General features: G+C 42.6%; 1 protein-coding gene across 3 annotated transcripts in view; it reads left to right on the top strand.

Annotated features, from left to right (window-relative positions):
* The window catches only part of TAB2 (TGF-beta activated kinase 1 (MAP3K7) binding protein 2), a 142,821-nt gene that overhangs the window by 105,547 nt on the left and 15,589 nt on the right, over window positions 1–21,685 (top strand). For all 3 annotated transcript variants that reach the window (XM_077813183.1, XM_077813184.1, XM_077813185.1), the window contains one exon: window positions 4,713–6,225. In XM_077813183.1, coding sequence (XP_077669309.1) covers window positions 4,713–6,225 — 1,513 coding nt within the window. The remainder of the gene's footprint in view (window positions 1–4,712; window positions 6,226–21,685) is intronic.

Consider the following 21,685-nt stretch of genomic DNA (forward strand, 5'->3'; position numbering starts at 1 on the left):
TCTCGTGAGGCTATTCTGCACTTCTGAAAATAGAAGTTGCTTCTTATAATGCTATAGAGGAGGTATCCAAACACAAGATACTTTCTGATGCAGTGTCCATCACAAGTTCTTTTCCCTGGGCTTATGCACATCCCTATCTAGGGCAACACAGTCCTCCTTCCTTTCACTGGGGCCACACCCACACGCTTTACAAAGATGGCAATCACCTTGAGGTTCCTCCCAACTGACTTGAATCCTCTGGTTAATTGCCCCAAGGCATAGACCACTGATCCTTCTGGACTTGATTGCATGCACTTAGGCACCATCTGCTGACTTATTACAATGGCAGTGTGCAGTGCCACTTGAAGAAATGAAGGTTACTTACATATAGAGTGCTTTGAGATGGCTCTGTATGTTCACGCTTCCCACCCACCTTCCCTTCTTTCTCAGTCCCTTTTTGTTTTGTCTATGTGTTGGTGGTGGAAGGAACTGAGGGGGTAGAGGGCACTGTGCGTCCTTATGTAACAGTGTCTAAAGAACATTTGGAGCCATGGAGGGGAGGGAGGCTTTTCAGAGCGCTCCAGTGAGGGGTTCTCAAACTTATTTGATTGCACCCCTCTTCTTTGCATCTGTAGTATACACCCCCCACCGCACAAGTACGTATACCGATTTTTAAAAAAATCACCATGGGACTCTCACTAAATATTAAAAACCATAAGGTCAAATAGACCCAATGATCCATTGTAATAAGAGCAAAAGCAAAATTGTGATTGTGATGTATGCTTACAATTAAATGTGCACACCATGTCGTAGCAAACTGATTAGCGTACAGATGGTGATGACTTGATATAATGCTATGCAAGCTTAACAGAAATCTGTCAAAATGCACAGCACTATCTGAGGACCTGATATGTCTGGAGGAATCAACTTTGCTAGTTATTCATTGCTGTGGGTAAAATGGGTGAAATAAGTTTTGGGGTTTTTTTACTAAAGTGTCTCATGCTCCCCCCAGCCTCTCGAATGCATTCTGCGCCCCCGAGGGGGCTCACCCCCCAGTTTGAGAACCTCTGATCTAATGGACACTTCTTGGAGAGGTTCTACTGTTAGGCACTATTAGGCGATGTAATATTTTTAAATGTGAATATACAGAGCAATCTTTCTCTACGTGTATATATAACAAACCTTCATTTCCCTTCAATTACAAGTACTTATTCAGGCTTGTTTATAAACTAACATACTTTTACCTTTACTCTCTGCTTCCCTTTTTCTTCAGTACTTCATATAGATTCACTGAGATCTAGCCTCTGAGGGTGGGGCACATGCACGGGGGGGGGTGCAGATGCCAGGGGTAGCCTTGGAGGTGAAGGTTGCGGGAAAGGAGGTTGATCTGTAGATGGGCCCTAGCCAGCCTTCTAGTGGAAATTTTCTCTGTAAAGAAATGGGCTATAGATTAATTTTTTTTTAAATGATCTTAGCAGTCCTTTTATATTAAGCTTGTCAGAGCAGACATTCCATAGAAGCATTACAAAATCAAAAGATGAGAACTTTTTAAACTAGTCTTGATCAACTAAATTTGTTCCTGGTTTCTAGGTTTCAATTGGAAAGTCCCAGAAACTAAGTTATGCTTCATCTAATTTGGGTTTTCCTACAGAATGGCAAAAAAAACTTGACTTCAGGATTCTCTTGTCCGGATCACTTTAAATTGTGCAGAAAAATTCTACATCTGTTCCAAATCCCCCCATCAGTTTTTAGGCCAAAATTATTGTTTTTTTTGGTGTGGATTTTAGAAGAGGGGTTCAAAATTAAGCTTATATTGAAAACTCAGTTGCAACTTACAGTGGAGTAGCTAATATTGGTTCACAAAAAGCACAATATAAGAAAGCTGTTGTTAAGCAGAACACTTCACTGTCAACATATCTACTCTTTGTATATTTTACCTTGAAAGTAGAGGGCTAGTTGAAAGGTGAATAGGACACAGTATAAGCCTGTTTAAACTAGGGGGTTGCACACTTGCTTCTGTCGGCCAAATTTATTGCGCACATCGGGGACTCCTTGAATCTCTCCATTCTCCCCTACAAGCTTATGAGCCCCCCTCTATTTCAGGAGCTAGTTACAATCCCCTTTTTTTCATATGCGCTGTGTGCCCTCCATTACCCTCTCTGCCCTCCTGGGGCTCTGTCCAACATTACTTCATGCCAAGAGGTTTGTATGTGTCCCCATTCCTCCAGTCAGAGGTTCTGTGTGCCCCTATTTCCTGTCCCCCTCCCAACATTGTTATTCTCCTTTCCTCTTGTCTTTCTCTTTCATTGTGTCAACATTTTAAACTCAGTTGGATGTGGACAGAGCTAAAATGAGGGGCATTATGTTCATTTCTGCCGTCAAACCCTTCTTTGGTCTATAGACAATAAACAGGTTGTTAGAAGTGTGACTTTGTATACAGATGTTCCTCCACTTCCTCCTTTTGGGTTTTCTGGTTTTCATAAAAATCAGTAGGGTTCTATCTGTTGATGTTGAGAGTACCTGAAATTTTGGAATTGATTGGCTTCAGCATTCAAAAGTTATTGCGTTACATCCAAGCAAAAAAAATATCAAGTTGTGCCTATGGGCCTCGCAAGCTTGGCTAGTTATTTCTGTATTATTTCCTTCTATGGTCTTCTCAGTATCCACTCTGTTTTCCTAGCTCCATTCAAAATTCTGCTGCTAAGATCTTTCTGGCCCATTATTCTGTCTGTCACCCTTTTTGTGCCTTTACTGGCTCTACGTTCTCTACTCCATGAAGTACAAGCTTCTGGTCCTCACCTTTAACCCCTCATGTTTTAGCTCCTCGGTACTTCCCACTTCTGTATCTTAGTGTTCCCCCTACAACACCATTCTCCAGTGCGAGCTTCCATTACCCGTTTCTCTGCTTCTCCCACAGGCACCTTCATGCCTTCTTCCATGTCTCCCATTATCCCTGGAACACCCAGCCCAAGCTAGTATGTATACTACTAACTTGTCCTTCTTCATAGCTCTCAAACCTCAGAGCTCTCAGAAATTGCCAACTAATAATATACTTAGCTCTTTATATAACGTTTTTAATTGGCTCTCAAAGCGCTTTACCATAATGGCTAGGTAGATGGCCACTAGGGCTCCTGTCCTGTTATCTTTATTTTATAATGTATTTCTTTAAAAGACTCAAAAGGATCAAGCTGTGTATGCATCTGGCCTGTATAAACATTTTCTTGTTACTGTTCCTCCCCTTACTTTTGTTGCATCTTAGATTATAAACTCTTCAGAGTAACAATGGTCTATGATTCGGTGGGGTGCTTAACACAAAGAGGCTCTGATCCTGGTTGGGCCCTCTGTCTGCTACTTAATAAAAGTAATTTGATAGAAAGCATATAGCGTGAGTTAATTTGTCTTGCCGATAGAAGTAGTGAGAGCTGTACTTTTGGACAGTACTCTTATTATTCTAGTGTGGCATATGTTGTTCTCCTTGATATCTCTATTTTTTTCTAGTTCATTTGCATGTATTTATCTTTTTGTACAGCTTGCTTGTTCAAAATACATTTGATTATAATTACTGGTTTCGGTAGAAGTCATGGCATACTAGTCACTTGACTTACAAAAGAATATATGTTAAAGTATACTTGTTTTCTTTAGATAGACTGTATGAAAATTGAATAAAAATATGAACAGATGAAAGAGAATGATTATGGGTTCAGGACAGAAAACTGAATAATTTCAATAATCTTTTTTTAATTTCTTTTAAAGAAGGTTAGTTGAAAGCTCTAAGATCCCCCCAGTTAAGTCAGAGAAAAAAGTGAAGAGTGTGCATAGTTTGTTTTTTAAACTGTTTTTAAAAAAAAACCAAATAACTAGTCAGTTATGGGTTTCTGATTACCTCGGTTCGAGGTAAGCAAAAAACACATTTTGCTCATTTATTTTTATAGATTATTACCATTTACATTTTTTTAAATGTCCTCAGATTCAAGTTTGTGTGTTAAGTTTATCCCAAAGAAAAGGTTGTTGTTAAGCTTTTGAAAGTAGTGGACTATTAGGGGAATTTTGGTAGACACAGTATGAATATTTAAATATACCACTGTAATCAATATTTCTTCTATTTAAAGTGTTTCATCTTGTGAAATAGATTGTTCATATGCTGCTGCTGTTTGTTCAAATTAAATTCTTATTTGACGTATCTTTAATGTTCTCTTCTGCACTTTCCTTAATCTGCATGTTTCTTCTGTTTATAAATTTGCCATTTTATATTCAGCAGATGGTATTACGTTATGAAATCAATCTTTAAAATATTTTGGAAAACATTTAAAATAAACATATTTTGTTTTTGTTTTTCAAGTTATTTACCCGTAATATACAGGTACTGTGAAGTCAATCCTTCTGTCAGTTTCCCCCTCAGCAGAGTCTTGATCAATGCTGAAGATTGTTCTGAAAGTGGGGAAGAATAGCAAAAGTATTCATCCAAGAAGTACCATACCGTATTAGCTTGTCAAGGATCTCCCTGTCACTACTGCAGCAACAATGCAGATCTCTGCCCTTGGTGCCAGGGAGTGAGTCACAGTTCTCATAATAGTAAGCTTCACATGCAAGCCCCTCATGCATGTGTAGCAGCTGTGCTGGCCAACAACCCAAAGCTTTTCATTTGATGCTGCATAGTAATTTTTTAATGATGATACAATGTAAGCATATGACCTTATTTTATCAATAACTTCAAACTCTGTTTTTTTTTATAGAATAATAATAACTTGGATGCCTGTTGTGCAGTTCTGTCTCAGGAGAGCACGAAGTATCTCTACGGTGAAGGAGACCTAGGTTTTTCGGATGATTCTGGGATTCCTGGACTACGAAATCACATGACATCTCTTAACTTGGATTTGCAGTCACAGAATGTGTATCACCATGGACGGGAAGGAAGTAGAATGAATGGAAGTAGGACTTTAGCTCACAGCATAAGTGATGGACATCTTCAAGGCAGTCAGCCCAACAGTGAACTGTTTCAGCAGGAACCACAGACAGCACCAGCTCAAGTTCCACAGGGATTTAATGTCTTTGGAATGGCTAATACAGTTAGTACTTCTAATCCAGGACAACACCTGGGATTTCACATAGGCAGCAAAGGAGCATCTAGCCTCTCTCAGCAAACACCCAGGTTCAACCCCATTATGGTAACTTTAGCCCCCAATATTCAGCCTGGTCGCAATACCCCTACGTCTTTGCACATACATGGTGTACCTCCACCTGTACTTAATAGTCCACAGGGAAATTCTATCTATATTAGGCCTTATATTACAACTCCAAGTGGTACAGCTCGACAGACACAGCAGCATCCAGGTTGGGTGTCTCAGTTTAATCCCATGCATCCTCAGCAAGTCTACCAGCCTTCACAACCAAGTCCCTGGACTACTCTTCCTACATCCAGTCCTCTGCCACATACCTCATCACAACAATCATCACAGCCAAACCAACAAGGCCACCAGACTTCTCATGTTTATATGCCTATCAGTTCACCCACTACTCCACAAGCACCCATGATTCATTCATCTGGTAGTTCACAGTCTGCTACCCATAGCCAATATAACATTCAGAATATCTCAACAGGACCTCGCAAAAACCAAATTGAAATCAAACTTGAACCACCACAAAGAAACAATTCTTCAAAGCTGCGTTCATCTGGTCCTCGCACTTCCACTAATCCTTCTTCCCTCAACAGCCAGACGTTAAGTAGAAGTCAACCCACTGTTTACATAGCTGCCAGTCCACCAAATACTGATGAAGTGATCACACGCAGTCAACCTAAGGTCTACATTTCAGCAAATGCCACAACCGGAGATGAGCAAATTGTGCGGAACCAACCAACACTCTTCATATCAACAAATCCTGGTGTAACTACCACCTCTAGGAATATGTCTGGTCAAGTAAGCATGGGTCCTGCATTTATTCATCACCATCCACCCAAGAGTCGAGCAGTGGGCAACAACACCACTGCAACCTCTCCTCGCGTAGTGGTCACGCAGCCTAACACAAAATATACTTTTAAAATTACAGTTTCTCCAAATAAACCCCCTGCAGTTTCACCAGGGGTAGTATCCCCAACCTTTGAACCTACAAATCTTCTAAACCTTCCTGATCACTATGCAGAACCAGAGGGTATCCAGCATCTTACTGACCCTGTTTTAGCACATGTGGATAGGATCAGTGATGCACGGAAATTGAGTGTGGGATCCGATGATGCTGCCTACACACAAGGTAATATTCTTAATATAAATTGCAGAGATTTTTACCAAGTTATCTGGCCCAATAGTTACATTTCAGGGCAAAACAAGAACCACCAATCAGCCATTTTGGAATTGACACAATAACTCCTGTTCATTGCACTCTGGAGTATATTCTAAATCAGAAATACAAATTTATAGTTAACACACATTTGACTCAATCCTTCCTTAACTTTGCATGGTAAAGGCAGGTTTAACTGATTACCTGACGGTAAAATAGAGGTTCTGTTGTTTTGTGTTCAATTATCAATAATCACTTTCTGTTCTGTGGAGCCTTTTCTGAGTTAGCAGATGGGATAGAATTCTTTACTTTACCAGACTAGAAGGGTGGTTACTTCATTTTAATAGATTGTTCTGAAAAAATTTCTCATTTTTCAATTGATTTTAAACAAATCAAATGTCCAGACATACTGACAGGTTGTTGAATCAGATTACAGTTGATAGGCACTGTTCCCATTGAATATTGCTTTCCTTATTAATAGTTCATTTTGCAAATGTTATATAGAAAGTGAGGAATCTAGACTTTGGAAGCTATTTGAATAGGAGTGAATTTTTTATCTCGCCATTTTCTGTTGTCAGACATCCATAAGGATGTTTGAAGTTATATTACTTGTATTATTTATATAATGTTATAAACAAATATGAAAAAGAATCCAATCCCAAAGAAGTTAAAGCCTAAATAGTAGTGTGGTGAACGAAAGGGGATGAGATTACATGAAAAGCAAATGAATTGTGTAGTGATAAGGACTCCTCTTGTTAATCCCACTATTCTTGTCTTTATATTTTGTGTATTTTGTTAACATGGAGAGGAGTAGGATTATAGTAATACAATAATAATTTGAAAATGATGCAGATTGAGCCTTCCAATACTTATTAGGATACAAAACTTCTTGAGACCCTTCAATTATTGTCAACCAATTTAGCATTAAAAGAAATTGACATAAGACTTGTTCCAAGATTACTGTAAACATTGTTCAGATCAACTGTTATGAGGTAAATTTAATATTGAAGTAGCTTGTGCACGCCTTGTCTAGATTAGGGGGTTCTTGAATGCTGTGGTGTTTAAATCCCATCCCCATTAGTATTTTTGTTAAACATACATTAGGAGGAAAATAAATCTTGCATCTATATAATGATCATACTGTTCAAATGATCTGCATTTCTGGTACAGTTTTTCTTCTGTTCTGACTTTCTTGAGACAATATTTGTGGTACTGGCTTCTGCTGCATGCAGCTCCTACCAGACCTAGCTTTGAATACCGAATGATTCCTACTATGGTACTAGCTACTCCTACAATCAACAGCTGATGCGTCATGACCAGGGAAAGCTCCCTGTGCCCAGTGCTGCTTCAGGGTCGCTGATTGCATAGGAACTAATTCATCCTCCAAAAGTGCTGATTCCCACGTACACTGAACCCCGATTGTGTATTAAGTAATACACAATTGTAATGTGTAATACAAGTTTTCAGAGACGAAAGGCCAATGCATGGTGTGGGTTATGGTCTTAGCATGAAGCTGTGTGACAGGAGCTGTCTCTGCACTGACTTTATGGGGTAAGTCCCTTCTCCTCTATTTAGTGGGGGCTTCTGTTCTCCTCTATACTCATGTGTAATGCTGCTCAAGTGTTCTGTATTCAGAGGAATGCTCCAGATTTCCAGAACGTATTTTCTTCCACTCAGCTGCTATGCTTTTTTTAATCTTTTGCTACACTTATAAATCATTCAGAAGTTGAGATGCATGATCATGATTTATCTGCCCAGTCCAAGCAACTAGAAGTTTAACTGTTGTTCCTAAATTTTGGGTCTTTTATATCACAAAGCAGCTTAATTTTTAAGCTTATAGGTGGTGCAGGTAGCAACATCTGTCGGTAAGGTTGCCTGATACTTTTCATAATAAGACCATGTTCTTCTTTTCATGTCCATTCCATGTTAGGTGTGTGCCCGTCATGTTCACTGCTGAAAATTTTTCCCTCAGTGGTATCTGTCGGGCCGTCTCTAACGCACTCTGGAGCAACGCACTTATGCACTGGTACAAGGGATGCTGCCAGCCCCACAACCTCTCAGTTTCAACTTACGCCCGGGATGGTTACCGAAACAACCTTTCTTGCTTTCTTCCCAGTGGTTTTTGGACTCTATCTTCGTTTGTAATTTTTTGTAGTTAGCATTCGTGTATATCGTTAGTGTAAATAGATAGTTCCTATCGTTGAGGCACTTTTTTGCCCCAGGGGACAGGTATGCTCCGAGCTTCAAGCCTTGAGACAAACCTATGCCTGTGCATGACCTGCACTCCAGCTACTTAAAGTGCTTGGGGGAAACTCCCAGATCTGTCGGGACTTCAGACCCTGCACTAAAAAGGACAGACATTAGGCTGAAGGCTATCCTCATGGAAGCCACCCTCAGACCAATATGAGCGAAGCCACTCCAATTTGGCATCAAGTACTTCAGCTTTGGTGCAAAGCATTTCCCCAGCACTGAGCATTTCCGTGCACCGTTCACACTCTGGTGCCAAGAAAGAAGCACAAGAAGCTGCGAACCAACAGAGGGCACTCGCCAGTGCGGAATAGAGACAAGTGGGGAGAAGGCAGCACAGTGAGACCTGTGCCAGGCCATTCTGCCTCTCTGGGCCCGCAATGGCACTGTCGACTCTGCCTAGAGCATTAGTCCGGTGCAGGACTCTCCACCGACTCCCAGAAGCCACTGCTGTGCCAGCAATCTGACAATGCCATCAACCCTAAAGGCTTTCCAAGTGGCTAGGGACCTTCTTTCTCTGCCGGTCCCTTCAACTCCAATGGGACACCTATCAGCTCTGGTGACCGGAAGGAGGAGGAAACAAGGAGTGTCGGGCTCCTTCCCAGCACTGGACCCCCCGGCACCCTCTAGGGGCAAGCCTTCCCTGATCTGGCATCTCAATCACCAGTCCATTGCCAGTCCCTGGAACCCCAGCGTGGTATGGAGGTAGAAGCAGGTACCGATTCACAAAGGTCTCTGAGAGAAGACTCCTCTTCTGAGTCTGAAGGGGAACCTTACGTGCCTCCTAAAATGCATCCCAGTACCCAGCTTATGCACCACCAGACTTCAGTGACAGTCCTCGTGCCAACACCTGGACAGTGGGTCAGTGGCCAATGCAGTGGCCTCACTGGAACCCCTGGGATTTTCCCACAGTACCGCGTCCTCCCTTCTATTACTCCTGCTTGGTGGTTTCCAAGAGATGGGCTACTGCTCCTTCCCACTTGGCACCAGACCCCAACTCAGGTACCCATGTCCAGGAGATGGCTCCAGTGGACATAGTTGAGGAATAGGAAGACACTTCTCCTCATCCACCCCAGACAGGGCAGTTGTGAGACTCAGTAACCTGCTTTGTCATGATAACTTCAGAGTCCATCAGGGCCTTTTTAAGCAGGTCATTGCGAACCTGGGTCTGGAAATTGAGGAGCTCAAAGAGACATCACACAGCCTTAGTGATATCCTGGCTGCTCCAGCTCCCTCCAAGGTGACCTTGCTCATTAATGAGGCGGTGATGGGACCTGGCAAGGCCCTATGGCAAACTCCTTCTCTGCCCCCCACTTCAAATAGGGCAGAGAAATAGTATTGTGTGTCAGCAGGCAGGTTCAAATACCTGTACTCGCATGCCTTTGGTGGCCTGCAGAAAATGAAAGGGATAGTCAAGCGCTACCCCTAAGCAAAAAGACACAGACTACACCATTTCAGAAGAACTGTTGAATAAACCTGTTGTCTTCAACTACATGTCTCCAACCAGCAAGCTCTGCTGGGGAGATACGATTTTAATCTGTGGGACTCCTTAGCTAAATTTAAAGACTCCCTGCCCCAAGATTCAAGGCAGGAGTTCACCGCCGTCTTGGAGGAGGGTAAGACTGTGGCAGCCAGGACCTCACTCCAGGCAGCTCTGGATGCTGTCAACTCTGCAGCCAGGACAACGGCCTCCGTTGACACCATGAGGCGTTCTTGGCTCCAGTCCTCCAGCCTTCCTCACGAGGTCCAACAGTCTGTCCAAGACTTCCTCTTCAAAGGCTCTTCTGTTTTTGGACCTGATGGACATGTAACTTCACGGCCTGAAGGACTCGAGGGCCACACTATGATCCTTTGGCCATTATGCTCTTTCAGCTTCTAGGAAGCACTTCAGGCCCCAGCAGCCTCCTCAGTTCTCTGTGGCTCCAAGACAGGAGCCCTACAAAAGAAAAAGGAGAGGTTATAAACGGCACCAACCATTCCCGTCCACTTCAGCCTCCCAGTTGGAGTCTCAGAGATACTCCGACAAGCCAAGCAGGCTGTTGAATGTGCGCCCGAGGGCTCTGTATCAGTCACCGTTTCAGATCCGCCCCCCTTTTTATTTTTGGACTGTCTGTAACTCTTCAGGCCAGCATGGTCATACATAACATTGGGTCCTGAGTACAGTGACAGTTGGCTATACCCTTCAGTTTTTATCCCTCCCTCCCTTCCATCCCCCATTCCCGTCCCTCTTCAGGGACCCTTCTTACAAGCATCGCCTTGTCCAGGAGATGCAATCCCTCATACGTATGAGGGCTGTGGAGGAGGTTCTTCAATACTTGAGAGAGAGAAAGTGTTTTACTCCTGGTATTGCCTAATCCCAAAGACCAAAGGGGGCCTCTGGCTCATCTTGGACCTGTGTCACCTCAAAAAATATCTTCAAGAAGCTGAGGTTCCGCACGGTCTCCCTTGCCTCCATACTTCCTTCCCTGGATCCAGGAGACTAGTATGCCACCCTGGACTTAAATAACACATACTTTCACATTTCTGTCTTCCATGGCACAGAAGATTTCTCAGATTTATAGAAGGTCAACACCACTACTAATTCACCACTCTTCCCTTTGGTCTATTGGCAACCCCTTGGGTTTTCACGAAGTGTACGGTGGTCGTAGCAGCCTTCCTCAAGTGGCAAGGTGAACAAGTCTACCTGTACCTCGATGACTGGCTGATAAAAGGTCGGTCACAGGCTCAAGTACAGAACACATCAGCATGGTCCAAGTCACCTTCCAAGCACTGGGCCTACTGATAAACTAGCAGAAGTCAACTCTTGTCCCAGTTCAGAGAACAGAATTTATTGGGGCAGTGCTCAACTCAATCCAGGGCAGGGCCTTCCTGCCGGAGGCCCATTCCAGACCATGTTGGACCTGATATCCAGTGTCATTGTCCACCTAATCACAACAGCTCAGGTTTGCCTCAAGCTACTGGGGCACATGGTGACATGTACTTATGTGGTTTAGCATGCAAGGCTGTGCCTCAGGCCCCTCCAGATGTGTCTAGTGTCAGTTTACTCCCTGAGCAGACACTACTTGGACTCAGTGCTCATAGTTCCTCCTCTGGTCCTCGCCTCCCTGGACTGGTGGAAAGACCCGAGATCGGTAATAATGGGGATGCCCTTTGTTACCCCTCAACCATTGATTGTCTTAGTCTCAGGTGCGTCACACCTAGGGTGGGGAGCCCACCTCAACTACCTCAGGTCTCGGGGCCTCTGGTCCCAAGAAGAACTCTCTCTGCACATAAACGTCAGGAAGCTCAGGGCTGTATGCTTAGCATTCCAAGTGTGTGTTCCCCAAATCTCAGGCAAAGTGGTGCAGGTTCTGACAGACAATACTGCAGCCATATTTTACATCAACAAACAGGGAGGAGCTCGATCTTTGGCCTTGTGTCAGGAGGCCATCCGTCTGTGGGACTTCTGTGCAAAGCACTCAGTTCATCTCAAGGCGTCACTTCTCCTGGGAGCCCAGAATGTACTGATGGATCACCTCAGAAGTTTTTTCCTCTCACCACAAGTGGTCCTTTCACCCAAAGGTCACCAGATTCATCTTCCAAAGATGGGGGCCTCCCCAGGTGGACCTGTTCACTACCAGGCAGAACAGGAAATGCCATCAGTTTTGTTTGCTGCGTGGACACAGTCCAGGCTCCATTTCCAATGCTTTCCTGCTCCCGTGGACAGACCTGCTAGTTTTCCCCCAATCCCCTTCATTCACAAAGTCCTAAAATCAAACGGGACAAGGCGAGAGTTATTCTGATAGTCCTGGCTTGGCCACACTAGCATTGGTTCAGCTCCTGGATTTCTTGGTGACAACCGCTCTCTTGCTTCCACTCCATCCAGAACTGATTTGACAAGATCACTTGCAAAGCTCATTGCTTCGCCTGAGCTGAGCCTCCTAACTGCATGGATGCTGTATGGCTGAATCTTGAAGGACAGACTTGCTTGGAATACGTTTGGCAGATCTTGTTAGGCAGTAGAAAGCCTTCCATCAGGGCTACCAAGTGGAAGCTTTTCTCTCTTTGGGCTTCTGAACATGCTCTATCTCCATCTCTTTCTTCTCTTCAGTTTATCTCAGACTATTTGCTCCACTTGAAGCAGCAAGGCCTGGCCCTCTCATCTCTTAGAGTGCACTTAGCAGCCATCTCAGCCTTCCACCCTCCAGTGAAAGGAAGGTCCATGTTCTCAGGGGGCTGGAGAGAGTATCCTCAGGTCTGCAAGCCCCCATCTCCCCTCAGGGGATTTAAACCTGGTTCTGTCAAAGCTCGTGGGTCCCTCCTTAAGGCATTAGTATTGTGCATCCTGCTACTTCTCTCTTGGAAGTCACCTTCCTGGTGGTGATCACCTCAGCCAGAGTCTCTGAAATCAAGGCCCTTACGTCAGAACCGCCCTACACAGTGTTCTTCAAGGACAAGGTCCAGCCTTGTCCCGTTCAGCCTTCCTACCAAAGGTGGTGTCACATTTCCATAACAACCAGGCCATTTTCCTACCAGTCGTCTTCCTGAAACCTCTCAAGCGCCCTGAGGAATGATGGCTTCATTTGCTGGATTTTAGATGTGCCCTCCTCGCCGTTTATATTGAGAGGAATAAACCCTTCTGCAAATCCACACAACTCTTCATTGCAATAGTGGAAAGGATGAGAGGGCTACCTTTGTCAGCCCAGAGGATCTCGTCTTGGATAATTGCCTGCATCTGGGCTTGCTACAAGCAGGTGAATGATCCTACCTCCAGTCATCTTAACTGCTCACTCCACAAGAGCCCAGGCAGCGTCAGCAGCATTCCTTGTGTTGGTCCTAATCCAGGACATCTGCAGAGCTGTGACCTGGTTGTCGGTACATATCTTTGCATCCCACTATGCTGTCAGCCAACAGGTCTGAGATGACCCAGTTTTGACAGAGCAGTGCTACAGTCAGTGTGGCCATGAACTTCGAGCCCACCTCCCCGGGGTACTGCTTGTGAATCACCTAGCATGGAATGGACATGAGCAAGCACTTGAATTTAAAATTGTTACTAGCCTTCCGTAACTACTGTTCCGCAAGATGTGTTGCTCATGACCTACCCTCCTGCCCCTCTGTCGGAGTCAACTGGCCAGATGGAACTGAGGGGGTGCGGGGCCGACAGTGTTCCTTATATCAGTGCATAAGCACGCAGCTCTGGAAGGCGCTACAGCCAGCCTGACAGATACCACTGAGGGAAAAATCTCTGGCAGTGGTCCTCGCAGCACACATACATCTAACATGGAATGGACATGAGCAACACATCTTGAAGAATAACAGTTATGAAAGGTTAGTAACTGTTTTTTTTTCACTTGGTTATAATTTTGCCGAATTTTATTCATTTGGGCTGACATGTTCCATGGTAGGTATCTGCCTCAGGTTGAATATTTTTGGGGAAACTTCACTCAAAATGGTTCAGTTGCGTCTCAGAATATGGTTTGGGGAAAACAGTTTTGCCCATACTAAAAAAAAAAAAAAAAAAATTCCTACAGCAGTTCTACTGAGAAGCTCTAGCACCTCCGTGCATTGGCCCCAGGACTTGAAATTTGATAGGAAGTTTGGCATGGAGTCAGGGATGTATCTTTTACTGTCCCTGTGAAAATTTAGCCATGCTTATGAGCTTCTGAAAACCTCAGCAGTTATATTATCAGTAGAGACTTGTTAGAGCTTTGCAGCTAAATTCACTGAAGATTGTCTGCACTTGCACAATCCAGTCCTGGGCTACAGAATCTGAGTAGGACTCTTCCTGCAATTGCTCTTCCCGGTAGCCAGAGACTGTTGTGTTGCTGGGAACAGGGAGGCTATCCTGTGTTCTCAGTGCTCCCCCTGCAGGTGCCCCAGCAGGAGGAGGAGGGAGCTGACTGATTAGAATGCAGAGGGATGAGTAACTGGGCCTGAGGAGTGGCAAGAGAGTGAGGACTGGAACAAAGGGCCATGGGACTTGTGGGTGGATTGTGGCAAGACACTGAGGTTATGGGGAACTAGGTCAAGTTGCTGAGGCAGCTGGTGGACTGGGATGAGGATGGGCTGGAGGGCAGAAGGGGTTGGGTTTGTTGGAGGACAGGTATGATGGTCTGTGCCCACTAGAGAACACTGTCCCCATAGAACCTGGAACAGAATGCAGGATGAATGCAAATGTCTGCTATCCACTTGCAAAGTGTGTGCTTTATCTGCTTCTAGTGATTCATCCACATAGAGGTCATCAACCTACTACTGCTGTCAGTTACTTCCCTACACTCAATGTTAAAGGTCTGTGCTGTGGTTATAAGGGTTCTCAACTCTACTGATGATCCATGGGAAAGTCAGTATGGTTCCACACAAAGGAATTTTTTTCAGATTCCTTTTTTAGAAACCTCTGAAATTACACACAAAAAGGGTCATTAACATGTTTGGTTGCTAAATGAAGCATTCAGAAGTTAGGAAATGACAGAATAAAGGTTGCCTGTGCAGTCTTAATTTGGACTCCGTGAGCTCTTGTGTTATGATAGTCTTTAAATTACATGATCACCTACTATTTCTTCCACAGGATCCCATGTCATTCGGGGCACAGGATGGAGCGTGCTCTGAGAATGAATCAGAGTTGTGTAGTAAATGAAGCTGTTGTCTGTAAGTCCTCTTTGTCTCATTTGTTGCCAAAGATGGAAGATGTGTAGTGAATGAGGCAGGAGGCTGCAGGCAGAAAAAGGGTAGTCTTATGGTTAAGGCATGCTACCCTGGAGAACTGGATTCTGTCCTTATCTTTACCACCAATTTCCTATGGAATATTGGGAAAGTCACCTAAATGAAACTTTTCAGAGGTGATCACTAATTGTGTGCTCATCATTTTCTGAATGTCCAACTTGAGACCTTGTGGTTTGATTTGCGGATGTGCTGAGTGCTCACATTTACAACTGAAGTCAATACGAGTTGTGCTCTGAACACATGAAGTGCTAAAAAATGTTAAATTCTCTGAAAAATTAGGCCATAGACATCTCAAGTTGGACACAGTGGAATAGTGTATGCTTCTGACAATCTTTGTGCATTGATTGCCTATCTATACAATGGCAGTTCTAATACATTATCTTACAGGGGTATTATGAAGGAAAATTAATTAATGGTTGTCAGATACTATAGTGATGAGCACCATAGAAAAGGGTGTGAAGAAATTAATAAAACCTTGTTCAGAGCAGGGTTTGAATAGTGTACAGTAAATAAGGCATTGGGCCGTATGTTGAATAACGATGATGAAAGCAGCTCATTCAGTGAGCATCGTCTACCCAGTGCACTGAGTGAGGAAGGGGTCCTGTGAAAATCATGTAAGTTAAAGACTGTACCATAGTGCGTACGCACAGGGGGGCCTAATGAAGGTTGCTTTTCCTAACGTTTGAGTGCTTCGTTTGAGTTGGTAATATACTTTTACATGTAATTTAGAAAAAAATTAAGAAAATGTAGTTACATTTGTTTTCCTCTTCACCAACAAAAGTGTATACATGTGTGTAATATTAATTATGTTCATGGATGCAGGTTGCATTCTCATTTGCTGCCAGTGGTTTCCTTTATGTAAACAGATGAATTGGGAGATTTTTCTAATAGCTTGAGATTTTTTCACAATTAAGTTTTACTTTTCTGTTTATTTTTTTAAAAATCCCATAGTGCTAGTTGAAAACCATATCCAGTCTGAGTGTGATCATAAAAACCTAAGGAGGTAAAATCATATTTCAAAGGCATGATGTATTTGTGAATGTAACCTGTTGTTGTTAGTCATTAAATGCCTGTTGATGCAAATATTTGCAGTTTAATTATTAGATTTAAAATTTACAGACAAAGAAAGCTGTTTCCTACTTCTCAACATTTTCGACACCTACTTGCACAGAAGTGTAACACATTCGTACAGTTCTCCTCTACCCCAAATAGAACAGTTAAATATTAAGGAGTTCCAGGACCTTTGGCAATATGCTGATCTGTATAATATGACTCTGTTAAAGTTGGCCTTTTTAAAATGCTTTTTAAAAAAATACATTGCTAGTATATTTTGCAACTTGTTTTGCTAAAGTGATTTATCCTTTTCGTACAAATTTGCAATTTTTACAGATAAATTTGACATTTGTTTTAGTTCTGCAGTAAAATGGCCTTGTCTTCCAGGACTTGGTGCTACCTTTTAGTCTCTGGATGGTGAAAACTTTTACATATTCTTTATATAAAAAATGAAGGCACTTTTTTTCATTAATGTGGTAATCCACCTCCACCTCTCTGAGCGACGGTAGCTAGGTTGAAGGAAGAATTTTTCCATTGACCTACCTGCATCCACACAAGGAGTTAGGTTGGTTTAACTGTGGCACTCAGGGGGTGTGAATTTTTCATGCTCTTGAGTGATATAGCTAGTCTCATCTAAATTTTAACTGTGGACTAGCTCTTAGAGTTTAATTCCTAAAACTTAAACCTTGAAATTCAGTGTTAGTCTATTTACATTCCCCTTACAAGAATGCTAACAGTAGAAGAATAAACAGAACACAAACCTTGGGAAAACAGGAAATGGAGAGTCAGACTTAAAGTTGACACTCTTCAAGGGGAACCCCTGTAACATTGGAGGGATCGGATTGTCAAGGGATTGTGAGGAGCTTAGCTAGCAGCAATATTGGGAGGGTGGGCTGAGAAGTCTCTACCCAACATTGGAAACTTAGTGCAGAGAGAAGGGGTTCTGTACTTCCCTTCTGTGCAGGAGCTAGGGATAGAGGCGTGCCCTCCATGTATTCCGTCTTTGAGAACCTCAAGAGGCTTGCTGCTACAACTGTGTACCTTCTGAAGTCGTGATGGGGAGGAGGAGTTGGTGCAAGAACTTAAAATTGAGCAGGGCTATCACCCTGGTGTCAGGAATGTGCCTTTTACTGTACCATGCAACTCCACCCAAGTTTGGCCAAGTTAAAAGCCTCTGAAAAATCTCCATGTTCACGTGCTCAGTAGAGGTTTAAAGTTCAGCAACAAAATTCTCCACAGATTGCATATGAACTAAGAATACTCGCTCCGTGCACTGCTCCTGCATGCCAGCTGAACACGTGAATAATTTCCACTGAGCTACTGAACATGCTCCATTCTGGAGTTGCAGGGGCTGAGCTTGACTTTTCCTGCAATTGCCCCTACCAGCTGCAGCTCTGGACACCAGAACTGAGAACAGGGAGCCTGTCTCTCCTATGTTCTTAATGCTCCTCTGCTGGTGCCCAGGAAGTGAGGAAGAGGAGGAAGCAACCTGACTTCAATGCAGAGGGGTGAGGAGCAGGAGCTTGGGGACAGGGATGGGAACAGAGGAGGACAAAGAGGCCAGGGAAGGAGGGACTATAAACTGGGAGGGAAAGGGGAACAAAGAAAGAAACAGGGGAGGAAGGAGCCAGAATGGGACAGACTGCTAAACCACATTCCTCGGCTGTCAGAATAACTGTGAAACCCACTGGCAAACCCACAGACGCTGGCAAAGTGTCTGTCTCTCTCTAGTGACTGGTCCACATAGAGGATAGCTTACTACTACCATTTACTTTATTTGCTCAAGTAATAGAGAAATCTGCTATGGATCTGAAGGTCTCAATCATGCTGATGAATCATGTGAAAGTCAGTACAGTTCCAGGGATGGATGGATTGTTTTTCAAAAACCTAGTAAATTGCATAGTCTGTGCAACCCTTATTTGGCCCCTTTGTGTGCACTATGATGCGGTCTTTAATTACATGATAAGGAGCCATTTTTCAGGGTAGTGCTCAGCTGCCTTAATTTTACAATCATCCTTTCTCTTCCATAAGTTCACTGCCTCATTCACTACACACCTGCTAGCTTCTGCAACAAATGCCAGGTATGCTACAGACAGCAGCCCAATTGACTACAGAACCCTGATTATCTCTAGAGCAGATCCATCTTGTGCACTAAATGAGGTGGGGTGCTGTAATTAAAGTCTTTGTCATAATACGTATGTACCTGCTAGCTTGTCTTCTCTAGGAATTTTACCTCAAGTTAGTTAACTTGAGTTAAGAACACCCTTTTTTCTAGTGAAAACAAAGCCTTGTGATTCCTGTGGTCAAGCCAAGATTTTGAACCCAGGTCTGCATAGTCCCAATCCAGTGCATTAATCATAAGGCTGCTATTACTCCTAAATCTCACAGAAGTAAGGTGTGTTCTATACAGACCTAATTTAAGTGATTTGTCTGGCATCACATAAGAAGCCTGTAATAGAGCTCAGGACAGGACCAAGATAGAGCCCCGTCCGTTGCCTTAACAAAAGGCTATCTTTTTTTTCTTCTTGCAGCCCCTCCTTCATTCAAGGCACGCAGTATAGTGCCATTATGTATAACTATTCACAAGGGGAATTCAGCTTTGGCAGATTCATTTCAAAAGATAGTGTGGCTGAGTGGATGGGACTTGGATTTGCCACATAACTGACTTGGGTTGTGTTCCCAACTCTGCTAGAAGTAACTGAGAAGTTACATAAAATCATCTTATCTGCAAGATGCAGTGTGAGGGGGGAGAGTGTGTTGCTTTTCCATAGGGTAGTGATGGTCTTGGTTGATAAATATTTCTATGCAGACTTGAAGTGACTTCCCTGAGCTCCAGTGTTAAAGGTCTGTGCTGTGGTTATAAGGGTTCTCAACTCTACTGATGATCCATGGGAAAGTCAGTATGGTTCCACATAAAGGAATTTTTCTAGTGAAAAATCTCCTGGTGCTGTATTTTCGGAATTTTACCCTCCCTCGCCAACCCTAAAAAAATTCAATAACTTTGTCAGGTTTTGCAGCTGTTTCTTGGTGACAAACTAGATCGCATCAGGGAAAGTCTAGTGATAAATGTGGTTAGTGCCCAGCGTTTTTCCCTATGTCTTTGCAAAAAGGCATAAGGTAAATAAAATTTTCTTAATTCAGTTGATTACTTAACCATTTTTATTCCAAAATAAATGTCCACACAGACTTGCACTGAACTACAAAACTGGTTTTAATTCAACATTGTTTCAGTGCAAATTTGTGTTTAGACCAGCCTGTTTTTAAAAAAGGATAATTAGGAGGAAGGAGAGGCTGTATCTTTAGAGCTCCTTGTCCAAATGACTCCATATTTGCAACCAAAATTGAATTCTGAACCCTCTATTGCTATAGCACATTTCAAGCCAATCTGACTATGCATGTGGATTTAGAGAAGCTTGAAACTTTTATATTAAACAGAAGGCATGTTGCAGTTTTATTATTGTGTGGCTAGTAGCCACACTACAGTAACTTTAAAGTGTATTACTTAAGGCAGCCCTAAACCGGACCAAACAGACTGAAAGAGAATGAAACAGCTGCATCACGTCACACCAGTTGGAATTACTTTACTACTTTTACAAACAACATATGACATGATTGAAAATTTTTAACATTATATATGACTATGTGTTTAATAATTAAATTATAAGCCTTAATCAGGTTGGAGCCTCGTTGTGCTAGGCACCGTACAAACGTACTTACTCCAAAGAACCTACAATCAATGCAAGATAAATAGGTGGGTGAACGAACAAGCAGACAGGGTAATAGTAGGGTAATAGTAATAGAATGTTGCAACATAGACTAGATGTAGACACTTACTTTTACAGCTTGTATTCAAATCACAGATCTGTCTGGACCCTTCACTTGTAAGGGACTGTCCTACCCTTGCTGTCCTACCCTTTTTAAATAGCCCCTTATTACTACTACTTATTAATAAATACAACTCATTTACATAGTAGTTTAGATGTACTCAGTGTTTTACAGAACATAGTCCCAATAAAAGTGATGTATTTAATTGCAGTCTGTAATGTGAACTAATATATATATAGAAATTGAATTGATTGCCACGTTTTCTCATTGTGTATCAAATCCAATGGTTCTCAAACTTTTTGTACTGGCGACTCCGCACATAGCAAGCCTCTGAGTGTGACACCTCCCCTCCCCCCCCCCCGCAAGTTAAAAGCACATTTTTTTATATTTACACTATTTTAAAGTGATATTGCGCGTATATTTGTTAATATCACTTTTCACAGCAGACTTACTAGCTACCTGGGAGGCATGTGCTTGCGACCCCCATGTAATAACTTTGCAATCCCCTGAGGGGTCATGGTCCCCAATTTGAGAACCACTGAAATAGATAAAAAGAAAAGGAGTACTTGTGGCACCTTAGAGACTAACCAATTTATTTGAGCATAAGCTTTCGTGAGCTATATAGCTCACTTCATCGGATGCATACTGTGGAAAATACAGAAGATGTTTTTATACACACAAACCATGAAAAAATGGGTGTTTATCACTACAAAAGGTTTTCTCTCCCCCCACCCCACTCTCCTGCTGGTAATAGCTTATCTAAAGTGATCACTCTCCTTACAAAGTGTATGATAATCAAGGTGGGCCATTTCCAGCACAAATCCAGGTTTTCTCCCCACCCTCCCCCACAAACCCACTCTCCTGTTGGTAATAGCTTATCTAAAGGACGAAGGACAATGTAAGGAGAGTGATCACTTTAGATAAGCTATTACCAGCAGGAGAGTGGGGTGGGGGTAGAGAGAACCTTTTGTAGTGTGTTCTGTGGTAGAGGCACGCCTTACTTTAAAATCTACTTCATATAGTGTGTTCATAGTTTGTCTAAAATTTTGTGGTATTTGAGACGAATACAGTGCAAGGGATATTTGGTTTTGGGTGGTTTTTTGTTTGTTTTTTTAGTCTTCCCCTTACAATTTTGACTGTAGGTTTTGTAAAAGCTTATTTTCAGAAATTGTAATATGTGGCTAAATTTAACTTGTTTTCTATTTAATGTGAGAAAACTTATTGTCGAGATTTTCTTGCTCTGACCCTTTAGATTTTTTGCGTGATTAATTTTTTCTTGTTTTTTTCTCAAAGAAACAGGCAGTGAAAAGTACAAAAAAGGTAAACGTGTTGTGCTTGTATGTGTTTCCAAATACCACACGGTTCATTGGATCACCATTAGAATTATTGAGTTACCCAGTTTTGCAGCTTGTCAAAGCTGCAAAGCCAGACAATACAAAACCAGACAATACTACATAGACATAACATGTTAGACCCTTTAGATTTTAATGCCGATGAAATACTTGATTCATGCTTTATTCAGAAGTATAATAGGATGTCTGGTCTTACATGGCTGAAACTTTCTTGTGAGAAGCATGAAAAAGCATTCTTATGGAATCATTTTTCTGGG

The sequence above is a fragment of the Eretmochelys imbricata genome, chromosome 3, assembly GCF_965152235.1.
Source record: "Eretmochelys imbricata isolate rEreImb1 chromosome 3, rEreImb1.hap1, whole genome shotgun sequence".
NCBI classification, from domain to species: domain Eukaryota; kingdom Metazoa; phylum Chordata; order Testudines; family Cheloniidae; genus Eretmochelys; species Eretmochelys imbricata.